Source organism: Patagioenas fasciata, chromosome 2 (genome assembly GCF_037038585.1).
Source record: "Patagioenas fasciata isolate bPatFas1 chromosome 2, bPatFas1.hap1, whole genome shotgun sequence".
In the NCBI taxonomy this organism is placed as follows: Eukaryota; Metazoa; Chordata; class Aves; order Columbiformes; family Columbidae; genus Patagioenas; species Patagioenas fasciata.
The window spans coordinates 36677912-36691029 of NC_092521.1; the positions used below are offsets into that span (position 1 = coordinate 36677912).

The 13118-nt window shown below is 37.3% G+C and overlaps 1 protein-coding gene across 3 annotated transcripts in view; it reads right to left on the bottom strand.

Moving 5' to 3' along the window:
* The window catches only part of C2H8orf34 (chromosome 2 C8orf34 homolog), a 173519-nt gene that overhangs the window by 132806 nt on the left and 27595 nt on the right, over positions 1-13118 (bottom strand). For all 3 annotated transcript variants that reach the window (XM_071804034.1, XM_065831244.2, XM_065831245.2), the window contains exons 2-3: positions 6653-6800; positions 5524-5655 (exon numbers count right to left, since the gene is read on the bottom strand). In XM_071804034.1, coding sequence (XP_071660135.1) covers positions 5524-5655; positions 6653-6800 — 280 coding nt within the window. The remainder of the gene's footprint in view (positions 1-5523; positions 5656-6652; positions 6801-13118) is intronic.

Below are 13118 nucleotides of genomic sequence, written 5' to 3' on the forward strand. Positions count from 1 at the left end.
TTTTTATTTACTATTTTGACAGCTGTCAACTAATTTATGCTTATAAACTTCATTTTCACTACATGCTAAGAAGGAAACCTGCAGACTCCTAATACAAAAATGTGATATCTTATAATAATTTGAAATTTCAGAGTGCTTTTATGATGGTATGGGGAAATTATACTCAGACTTCAAGTTCTGGTAGCTAATACAAAATGTGTTAAATAACTGTTGCTATTGAAATTTGCCTTATTGCTGACTGCCCTCTGTGTGAACATAGAATCTGTTCCACTTTGGATCAAGTCCACAAGGGAAAGCTGAAGTCAGGTCAATAGCCATCCATCCCAGGTAAAGAAATGGGACAATGAAAAATTTAAGTCTTTCTATCACAAAGAACACAACTCCATCTCCTGTAGACATAAACCAAGCCACCTTCAAACTGGACATCTATGCAGAGTCTCACAACCCAGAGTATATTCCGATCTGTAACACCCACTCAGAAACCTGGATAAGCATTTGACTGTAATTTTCAAAGACTGAAGACAAAGGAGAGATTGAAAAGGACCTACAGAGATAAGAGTAGGAGGAAAGAGACACAGGAAGCCTCATAAGGACAAGGGAAGAGAGGGGCAACTTGGAGTGTCAGAGTCTGGTTCTACTTTGTGTTCGAAAGAGACAAGTCATGTTTCCTCCTGAGGACAATGGAAATAACAAGCTATGGTGGTTCCTAGTGAATAGATACAGGCCAGTAAGATATCACTGGCCTCTACTCAGATATCACTGGCCTCTACTCAGATGGACAGCTTGTAACTTTTGTTGATACTTTTGAATGCCAATCATTTAATTTATAATTCCCTGTGTTTAGAACCACTAAGTACTGTAAAAATTATCTAAATTTTTGTGTGACCAAGAATTGCCTCCATTCATAGACCCTAGAACAATTAACTTAAGTAGCACTGTTTCAGTAATCCTCATCCTTTCTTATTTACAGAAAACAAAACGTTCCATCTAGTATTTTTTCTAAACTTTTACTAACTGTAAACATATAGTAAACTATAAAAGAAGTTTTATGAGGACTCTATTTTTGTCAAACTTTGTTTTATATTGAGATCACATGCTCCTTTACTGCCTACTTTTTCAGCCATTTCATTTTCTCCCTTCAGTGCATCAACATTATATTCTACAGCATCACTCACTGTAGTCTGCTAGCAGTTTGACAGACTTTCCTTTCCATGTTTATACTGAACTCATCACACCACAGAAATCTCATAGTACCACTAAAATACAAACAGGCGATAATTTAAGATAGTTAAACCATGTACAAAGATGAGTAAACCTTAGAGCCTCCAGGTTCCAAAAAAATTTCAACAAGCTGGAATTTGATATCATTTTCAAAGAACCAAAGGACAGAACATTTGAGAATCCATACAATTTTGAAATAAAATTTGTCATGGGACAGCAGCCAAATGAAACAAACATAGGTTCTACTCAACAGCTGTGGAGCTTCCAGGATCAGCAACTGTCGAGTATACGGATCAACCTGCATCAGGAAAAATGAGAGTAACAAGACTCTATCCTCAGAAAGTAGGGCAACCTGCTTAAGAGACAATGGTCTGGTCCCTGGTTTCAGAGAAGTGTCCCACAAACACAGGAAGCTTGGATGGCATCTCACTAGATGGATGGTGGGAAACCAGTCCAAAACAGGGTGGAAAACTGCTCTGTATGCTGGTGTACTACAGTCTGTGTTTCAGTGAACCATTTCATACCGCAGTGAAAACGTATCAAAACAGATATGCTGTCATGGAACATTTCTCAGTTTCAACAGCATTTGTTTCATTGAGTTTGGCCCATTCTATCGAACTAAAAGTGAAGTGGAAGTTAAGCAGAATTAGAACTGATTGAAATTTTTATTACATCTAGGGAAGACATAGTTCTTCAGTTCTTCTTACCTACTCTTCCAACTAATGAATAGATACCAAAACTAAAATTTACTTCATTAAATCATGTGGCATGTGTCTCACATTTTAAGGTTCATTTTCTGCTTGCTTACAAATGTTTTTAAAATATAAACTTGTATCTTCCCAACTACAGGATCAACAAGCACCAGCCATTTTCGAATGGATGGTTTTGTGTAAAGCATGCAGAACCACATAAAGACCATATGACCCTTTTGAAATACACAATCTTCTTCTGTATGTATGAAGTCCATGCATATGTCACTGCACACTTAGTAAAATCTTTTCACAACATTCTGACCTTCCTCTTTATTATACTCATTCCTCAAAATCATCATATCAGTAATTTAAATCCCTCATCACGTTATCTGCCTCAATCACATCTCTCTTATTTGAGAGATTTATATAATACTTTCTCTTGAAATTGTTTGCCTACAATTCAGAAGATTTATTAAATCTATATCACAGCATTTGTATAGAAATATTTAGTTTTTTCCTTTATGAAGCTGAGATTTCCCCATGTCATCTTAGAAGACTGCAAAAACATGCTTTCCAGCATTTCTGATTTTTCTGGTGGCGCCCCTCCTCCCCCAGCAAATGTACATCAGATTCATTCACATATAAGTTACGAATCCTGCCACAAATGAGCAGACCTTTATTTTCTACTGGATTATGGTACAGGATCAGTACTGTTTTTGTCTACATATGTGTCTTTTCAAGACGTGATTTCCAGACAGAATCAGACCAGTTGCTCATTAAATCCTACATTTCAATAATACATTCTATGACCATATTACCTCTCAAAACCAAAAATATGTGTTACTATTGAGTATAAAATTACTCATGTATTTAAATCTCACAATACCATTCAGATTAGAGCTCTTTGATAATACAGCCAAATGGGTTTACACAGTGCTTACACATTAAAAGGTTAAGAGAATGATGGCCTACAGTCCCAAACTGGCCAAGGGCAATTACAAGTACACAGCACTGCAACGGTAAATGGGATATGGTGAGAACGGTGAACAGAAGCAGAGTGAAACGGTAATCAGTGGTGAAGAGATTGACCTACTTAGCCTAAAAGCAGCTAGCTGGGAAGCAAGAAGTCTTTCACAAACTATTTAGAAATTTCCAGATTTGTTCTTCTTCAAATACAGAATGTGGTCATCTAAGCATTTCATTAAACATAATCATATATATACAAATACATACACACTAGAAGCCGTATCTTCAAGCCTCTTCCTTGCCAGACAACAACAGCAGCTTCTGCTTAATTCTGCTCTTGCACACCCCTAACAAGTGGTCAGATCCCTTAAGCACCAGGGTTTCTTATTTCTGTGGGTTTCTTTCAGGTGCAACTGAGATCATAATGGACAGGAAGAGGGATAGGAGGAATCTTTCCAGTAAAAAAGTTGAATGCATAAAAAAGAGAGATTTGTGCAGGAATAACATGCACACTGCAGTCAACATCAGCTCTACTGAAGTAAAGAAAAATAATTCCTAATTAAATAAATAAATTCTCCTAGTGTTTCCAAAGATTCCTATTAAATGACCATTCTCAGTTCTGAACAAACTTACAAGTTCAGGATCATTTGAACAAGATAGTCACAAGACAAAAGCCCTACAACAGAACATATTGCAGCTGATGGACTCCATTAAATTTTGAGTTTGTTTTGGCAGATTTGGGGGGCTTTTTTAGATTGTCGGGTGTGAGGGTTTGTTTGTTTGTTTTGAAGACAAATCTGAGAGCAAATCTCTAGATGTCAGTGGGCCCAAAGCAATCTGTTTCTCAGATGAGTCCTTACTACCTCTTTGGAGAAGCTTTGGAAAAAAACATAGAGTGGTACCCAAAAATGTTTTGAGGGACAAGCTGAAAGCACAAAACAAATGGAATATGCTGTGCAGATCTGGACAGAATAATAAATGCCTTCTGAACATGCTTGCTTTCTGTTCCTCTGAGTGGTTGATTTTGGCATAAACCCAGCAAAAAAAAAAAAAGCTCAAAAATGTCAGTATTAATTTTGTTGTTGGCAGAAAATAAGAGAAGCAAGATATGGCAAAAAGGCATATGGCTGAAACCAGCCACTGTAATAGCAATTTAAAAAACGTAGTTCAAATACAAAAGGTATTTTCAAAAAGTTGCAGAGACAAATATTTGCAAGGGTAAGTCATGAAAATAACAAGAGTAATCAAGGTTTAAAACACTGGCATGGACAAAAAAAATAGGAAAGGGCATAAACAGAAAAGTATGTAAACAGGATAATTAGGCTGGAAAGGACCTCTGAAAGTCTTCTAGTCCAACCTGCTGCTCAAAACTGGCCCACTGACGGCAGGCTGTTCAGACTATCCAGTTGAGTTTTGAGTATCCTCCAGGATGAAGATTCCACAGTCTCTCTTGACAACCTGTTCCAGTGTTTGACTACCCTCTCAGTATAATTGTTGTTGCTTCTTGTTCTTTCACTACACACCTTCAAGAAGAATGTGGCTATGCTTTCTCTACCACCCTCCAGTGTCATAGTTTGTGGTGACAATGAAATCTCCCTTTAAACTTCATTTCTTCAGGATTAACAAACTGATTTCCTTCAGCTTTTTCCTTGTCCACCACATGTTCTAGCCCTCTCATCATCTTGGTGGACCTCCACTAAACTTGCTCCACTACAACATCATCTATCATGACGTATTCCAGATGCCATCTCAATAGTGCAAAATAAGCACTGCTGGCTACACTGATGTTAATGCAGCCTCGTATGCATCTCACCCTTCAGCACTGCAGAAGCACAGTTGGTTCATATTCGAATTCTTGTCTATCAGCACCCCAGGCCTTTTTCTGCAAAGCTACTTTCTAGCCATTCAGACCCCCACTATACTGTTGCGCACAGCTATTCCATCCAAGATGCGGGATTTTACACTTGCTTGTATTGAACTTCATGAGGTTCCTCTCAGCTCATTCCTCGATTCTGTTGAGCTCCCTTTGAAAAGCAACCTTGCTACCCCAAATACCAACCACTTCCCACAATTTGGTCTCACCCGCAAACCTGCTAAGAGAACATTCTACTCCATCATGCAGGACATTGAGAAAGACTTTTAAATGGTATTGGTCTCAGTACCAGTCCCTGAAGCATGCAGCTAGTGATTGGCTTTCCAAGTGGACTTCGCATTATCAGTCACAACCCCTTGAACCAACTTTCTACACAACTTGTTGTCTACCTGCCCAGTCCATATCTCACCAACTGAGTTAGAAGGACACTATGGGAGACTGAGAAAATGCAAAATGGCAATGCAAATTAAAACATCAAATCATAATTGGTATCCAAACATAAAATTGTGGATGATACCTAGATATTATTTTGGGGATTTTTTTTAATCTATCTAGCATTCTATTCCATCCTATCTACAGATGACAACATAGAGTATTATTAAGTATTTATAATTCAAGTGAAAGTAAAGCAAGAATCAAACTCTTCTAACATATATATCTAGACATTTCAACTGCTCATAGTTTGCTTTCCGTTTCAATCTTAATTCAATAAACAAGCATACTGTGGGCTTGGAATTATGTATGAATAATAATGTAGTGAAGCTTTCTTACATGACTTGGACTCCGGTGACGGTGGAGAAATGTTGGACACAGCAAGGTCGCTCTTTGACTTTTTAGGTTTTTTTGCATTTACCTGCCAAGGTTTATCATAACTTCTAAAATCTCTCCTTGTTCCTTTATTTTCTGTTAAAAGAATCGAATCAGGCAATTAAAACATTTGTAGAGACATTTTTCAAAGACTTAATAAACAATTAATCCAGAAAAAACAAGACCTTCCAGTCTAAACCGAAGTCAGTTCTTTTTGTTCTCCTATTCCTGATTTATGTTAAATGACATATATTTCTTCCATGTCCTAAACATCAACATTTAGAAATTCATTTATACGTTTTTCATTAAAAACATGACATCTGGTTTTTTTTGTTACCAAAACATCCTTAACCTCCATTTATTCACTTACATGTTTGAGTGCCTATGCTTAAAACTTTACATTTTATATTAAAAAAAAGGTGTTTGTTAAGCAACTAACATTTTGACTATCAGCAGCTGTTCCAGACCTATTATAATCTGAAACAGATCACTAATCAGTTCTTACAAACAAAACCAACATTCTAATAATAGCTTGTACCAGAATATCAAAGCTAAAATTTCTACTTTAGAATCAGAGCAGATATTATTTCAGTATTTTTTTATGCTTCTGAAGATCTACAATCATAAATTATTCACACTGGAGTTCATAAAGTAGTAATAGCATCTTCTCATTAAGTGCTGGAATGACGTGTTGTTAAATAAGTGTATTATTAAAGAAAATACCTCAATGGAGGCTAATCTCAGGAACAAATACACCATGGGAGGGAAAAGAAAAACAAAGCAAAGCGAAATGGAAAGCAAGGAAGACAGCAGGGGAATCAAGAGACCTTTATATGCACCTTCTTTCTCACTGAGACTGTGATTGTTTCCACTCTAACTCTGACCCATACTCACATGGCATGTACATAGGCTGAGCTGATAGCCAATAATATATATTAAATTCAGTACCTATTGGACAAACAGGATTTATTGTGCATGCTCAAAATCACAGAGTAGTAGCTCTGCAGTAGGCACATGTGCATCCAGGAAATCAGGGACAAAAGTGTGGGAAGCTTACACCAGAGACTAGCCTTTTCCACAATACAGAACATACCTGATGTTTCACTCTCTGCCCAAAGGGCAGCAGAGCCAGACAACGTTCTCTGAAGCTGACCACGGTTCCCCTGTTTGGACTGAAGGTGATCAATTAGAAATGGGATTGGCTGGTCAGGTGTCTCTGTTATCAGCTTGGTCATCAACTCCTTCAGAAAATTAAAACAAAACAAAAAATTAGTGGGATATTGCACCTAAACTCATCTTGCGTTTACCAAAAAAGAAGCATTTATAAAGGAAAAGTCTGTTTTCAACATTGTAGAAAAGAGGTGGCAACACGCATCTCCTCAAACTACTGTTAGCTTTGTCCTATGAAGTGCTCATATCTGAAGTCCTCTTGGCTTATACAGTCACTTATCCACTGAAATTTATATCAAACAACCCAAGCCCCGATACCTGCTCAAATTTACCTAAGCCATTCTGAATTCTGTTCATTTAACCAATCACAACAAGCCCCTTTTCAGAGCAGCAAGTAGCTCTTCTCTGACCCATACATCCAAGTTTCTTCTCATCGCAAACTGGTTTATCAGGAAGGTTGGTGCATTCTTTATCTCACCCACACGTGGAACAGCAATTTGGTTAGAATATGCATTAATATCTGGGAACTCCAAGGTCTGATCACACAGGTAGGTTTTTAAAAGCAAGCCCTCCAAAATATTATTGTATAGACATGAGTAAATATTTTACCACACTGCTGCAGGCACGGATACAAACCCAATGCTAACAGGAAACTATCTCCTATGCCGTGCATTGATACTATTATTGCTGTCATATATCCTGGCCTTGCACGGCTGCAGAAAGAGAAGCCCTCTCCATACCGCTGCTGAGGTTCTTCCTGGCTCCTTACACATAAAGCATAGGATAGGAATCCAGAAGGAAGCTGTGGCTCTGTGATGGGCACGTGCCCTGAGAGGAAATCAATGACTAATGTGAGAGGTGACCCTGAGATACACATAGTTCCAGAGGAAATCTGTGGCTACTACACCCCTTCATTTAACAAATTATTTTTCAAATACTGGTAGTTACTTGGCATTACCATCAGTTAACTGCATTGGAAAACCATACTTAAGAGGGAGTATAGCAAATAACAGTAAACGCAAGTCAGAGCATGCAGGATTATTAGGACACAACAAGTTATCTCTGTCCACCCCAAGATTCTCCATTCTTTTTATTCAACTAGTTGGTATAAACCATTAGGTAAAAGTGAAAATGAGACAAAAACAAGTTTTCCATTTCAGAAAGAGTAATTTAACTTCAGAAAACAAAAAGGAGAAAACATGCTCAATTTCATGTCTTGTGAAGACATGATCACCTGTGACATGATATTTGGTAACCATCTACAGGGAACCAAAAAAAAAAAAGGTCTTTGGTTTTGAAATGAAACTCCACAGGGAGAAATTAAGCTACTTACTAATCTTAGAAATGGTAAAGCTATGAAGTGCAACTTCATCTAGACTGTGTCTCACCAAGGTGGGAGAAACCCTCTGATATATATTACAAAAGAAAAATCCAGAAATTAGAGTACATTCATATTTTGGTTGCTTGGCAACAGTCTAACAGCAAACCTTTCCTTTTTTTTTCCCTGCCAAAATGCAGAATTAGTGACAAGTGGAAAGATGTAATCTTGTGCTTGTAACAGACCACAATAGCTGTAGGAATTCCACTGCAGATGACTCTGTTACCAAAGGAAAAGTGCCTATCTGTAATAACAGTCTTAATTTAAATATTTTCTCTGAATCATGATTTGAAAATGATTTTTCTGTCTTGATTAATAAAATAAGATGATACATGCATTGATACTGTTAATTTTTTGGAAGACATGCATGGGTGACAAGCTACTAATACTACATTACAAAATCAATCTAGCATTTAAAAAGATAATGTGGAGATGAAAAATTTTAGAATGCCTATGTGTCAATGTAAGACAAATACTACTTGATTGTTGCCATCACTGACTTGCCTGTCACAAGGCAAAATGGTCTTTAATTAACAGAAAAAAATAAACAAAAAGGTGCTGTTCTGAGGTGGTGTGAAATTAGCTTCTATTCAAAAGGACCGCTTTTTTTATCTGCTGTTAACACATTGATAATAGGGCCTGAGTGATATAAAGTTCTGTGCTGTCCCAGCACACAATCACTTCTATTAAGTGATAGTAATTAGAAAACTTAAAAGAATTATAGGTATATGGTACCTTTATTTATCTGGAGTAACAAATGAGTTGTATCAGTCCTGTACATCTAAAGCAAAAAAGAACTAACACTGCTGGAATCCTCATAAACTGAAAATAGTATGCAGTTCAAATAAATACTACTTGTGTAATAAACCTCAAACTGATCTGCCTCAAGCACTTTCAGAGATGTCATTAAAAGTAAATACAACTTCAAGTGAACACAAATGTGATTCAGATTATGAAGTCTACCATTTAAGGAAGACATAGCTCTTTACTATGAGCATTTCATTGCAAAAGGGAAGTGAAGAAGCTCTTAGGGATTTGCTTCTCAAACTGCTCCAAGCAAGGTGTGAAAGTGGGCTCCAACTTAGCACAGCTGGGTTCCTGAACTCTGCAGAATTTCCAAAGAGAACTTCCACACCAATCAGTGATAACAACAGCAGCGGTAACAGCTTCAGATATACGCTCTGTGTAAAACCACATTCACTTGCAGGAGGTGGCATCTCCTTCCATTTCCTCCCCATACACACACTCAAGAGATCCCAGAAGTAGGATCACAACCCACTGCCTTTGCCCTTCTACCAAATTCTGTCACCCAATCCACCAAGGGACCCAAGTCCATTTGTTCAGCCTCCTGGCCATGCTCTTCTAGCTCATGCTTCCTTTGGGACTCATGTCATCCCGTGCAAATTGGCAATTACAAGGAAATGCATTACCTGCCTGTGTTCTGTTGCTTGGTTATGTCATGGGGTGGTAGCGGCAAGAAAAACAAACAAACTAAACAAAAAAAAAAGGGTAAAAAAGTTCACTTCACTGAAAATGAAAAGACATTACAAATTAGGAATGCCTGTTGGGGTATTCTCATCTTAGCACCATCCCCCAGTAAAACTATCTTAAACTTCCAATAAAGTTACCAGATTTTATTTGATGTTCTAATCTGTTGCTCGGATGACATCTTAATAGACAGAAGGAATAACATACTACTTGGTACTCTAAATATGCTCTTACAAGTCTGAGATGTTTTAAAAAAAAAAGATCACAAAATTGAAGGTATTAAATAAGAAAATTGAAAGTGTACAACAAGTTACAAAAATAAAATTCTTTTTTGGTTAGCAGCAGTCTGATCTGACTCACTATGTGCTAAGTAGGCAGGGTTTCACAAGAAAAACAAAGGAAAAAAGACCATCTAGTCTCAATGAAGCCGCCTCTGCATTAACAGCAGAATAAAAACGGCACTAGATCACTGAAACTGAGATTCGTTTCTTGATGAAAAATTCAACAGATAAGTTTCAACCGCATGAAAACATGAAATGCAGACACTTAAATGTCTCTTAAAAATATTAGCTGTACTTTTTAGCTCAAATTCCAAAGTTTTCTACCTGTTCTCAGTTTCACCTAACCCATATAAGAAAAATAAAGGCTTTGTCTACTTTTATAACATGTTCTTCTGTGCACAGTGTGCTCTATAACACCAAATAAAAAGCCGTGGCAGATTGGGTCTCCATGCTGCCAGATGGAATGTTCACTACCCACAATCTCTCTCCTATCTTCTCACCACTGCTATGTCTTCCTCTCACTCTCTGTCCTTTTTTCTATCAGCAGGGCTCCCCTCAGTCTCTCCCTTACAGCAGCGTATCAAGCAAACAAGCCTGTTCAGATGTCAGCAGCTATTAATTTGCAGTGCACCCACGAGTGACACTGCAGCACAGAAAAGGGACAGAAAAGGGGTGAAAGGGAACTTCCATCATTACTACACACTAGAGCACTAGGGTGAATACATTTATTTCTGCTGCTTTCCCAATTGCATTGCCCCAAATTAGGTTCTGCCCTGACTAAAATGGGAAGGAACAGGCAGAAAGGTGATTACAGAAAAAAAAAAAAACAACACACCAACAACCTGGCAATTAACTCCTCTGAGGATTTTACCTTGCACCATGCAAACCAGAAATGAAACACATTATTTCCACTTTTTTTCTGTAATGGTATCTTCATAGGCTTTTATGTTCACTAGCTTTATTATACTTTGTAAGATAGACTGTTTCAGAAGAAACTTGCAGAAGTCAATCTGTGGATGTTTCCAAGAGAGAAATTCATGTGCATATTGATAAGGCTGTTAAAGATCTTGAAAATAAATAAATAAATAAAGTAGCAACTTAATATATTAATTCTTTATAAAGAGAATAATCTTTCACTATTGTGCTGTCCTGAGGTCCGCTATTAGTTATTCACTGCAGGTCCAGATTTTAATTTCCTTGTGGCTGTCCATGCATTTAATACAAATGAAACAGTCTTCACAGTCTATTAATCACAGGCCAAATTACAAGCAAGCTCTAATTAGCTATGTCTAAACGTACCTATCGGGTTATTAAGTTAATTAAGAGACATTCTATCTTGCCCTGTAATTGATAACAGTAACCGCAAAACAATCACAGGTTTTGTTTTTAACTATGTAGACTTCTACAGACTATGGCAGACTGTGCACAGATCTTGGCTGTATTATGCTCTCATTTCATGGTTTAAATTAGATGTTTAAAAAGGTACAGTGAATTGCCCTCAGAAGAAGTTGTCTCTCTTTCTTCAGACCAAACAAAGAGATTAAGTGGTTTAGCTTAAACTACAAGGTTTTGATGGGATGTAGTTCCATATTAAGACAATTAAATGCAGCAGTCTTCACACCAATGTCAATGGTGATCCTGTCAATGAAGAAGTCAAGGGATCCTACAGAGGTCCCAGCTGACCAGCCAGCATATGGTCCATTTAGGATAAGAAAAATTGCTTTCCAGGCTTCACTGACTGTATTGGCTCTATATCTGTTGATTACAATGAAGCTTAGACACTTAGAAGACAGGGAGATAACTAAATTTAGGTTTTCTAATGAATTCATACAGGCTGAAAGTGAACAAACACAATACAAAATTGAGTAAAAACCTGTGGAATTAAAGTAAGTTTAATAAACATTTTAGTGACTGACAGATTTTTATTTATTTAGAATTCCTTTCTGATTTCTGCAGTAATAAAGCAAGGATGTTTGTTTAAAAGCATATTTTAACATTATGCTTACTGGCTAAAATAAAAGTCTGCAATTCTTAAATGAGAGCAGAAGGGTGAACATCACTGCTTCTACCACAAAAGATTATTTTCTGTAGAAATGAAGGAAAAATACCAGCGTCCCTCTTTTGGAAAATAGCTAGGATTTAAGCCTTTTTGAGCAGTTCGGAATTAAAATAAGAAAACCACATTATAGACTATAATCAAAATGGACTTCAGCATATTTTAACTGTTCATGAAATTATCACATCTCCCTATGAAATAAAACACTCAACCCGAAGCAAACCTCCACATAAACACAATTCACGTCTGCACCATACTAGCTGTTTCAAAGTAACCAAGGTAGAAGAACAGCTGAGAGCAAACCTCTATAGGGTTAGTTGTCCATTTGTGAAAATATTCAGACTTTTACCTGGAACTGACTAAAAAATTTTCAACCAACTCTTTCTTTGTTCAAAGCCTCAACACTATTTATTGCCACCGTTTCAGCTAGCTGTGCAGCTACTCTTAATATAATATCACAAAACTGCATTACACAGCATGGAACACATCCCAGAAAGAAATTACTTTGGGCACACAACTAAAGAGAAAGTACTAAGCTGATACAGTGGCCCTGCTATTATGATGCAAACAAAATTTCACTAAAAGGTGGCACTGGTAGGGAAAGCTGCAATATGGGACTGGTGACACAGGTAACAATTTCAGACTTGGACTAGCACCATTCAAAATCCCAAACTTTTTTTTTTTTTCACATCTCAAACCAGTATGATATCTCTGATATACAGTGGTAAACTTTTGGTTCATACAATGAGAATAATAAGAGAGAGTCTGAAAACAAACATCACTGAGTAGCTAAGAATTCTCCTTAAACATTTATCTATTAAATATCTGTACCAATTCAATAACAGAATATTAATTTGGGGGGCTATGCTATTAACTATATGTTTAGGAAGACTCCGGAGAGTAGAATAGAAACAACCTATTCTTTCCACTACAATACTTTTGCAAATCATATAATCAGTTCCCTGAGTTGGATGAAATACCCCTATCCAATATAAATCCAACTCATGTATCACAGTATCACAGTATGTTTGGGATTGGAAGGGACCTCAAAAGATCATCTAGTCCAATCCCCCTGCTGGAGCAGGAACACCTAGGTGAGGTCGCACAGGAATGTGTCCAGGCGGGCTTTGAATGTCTCCAGGGAAGGAGACTCCACAACCTCCCTGGGTAGCCTGTTCCAGTGCTC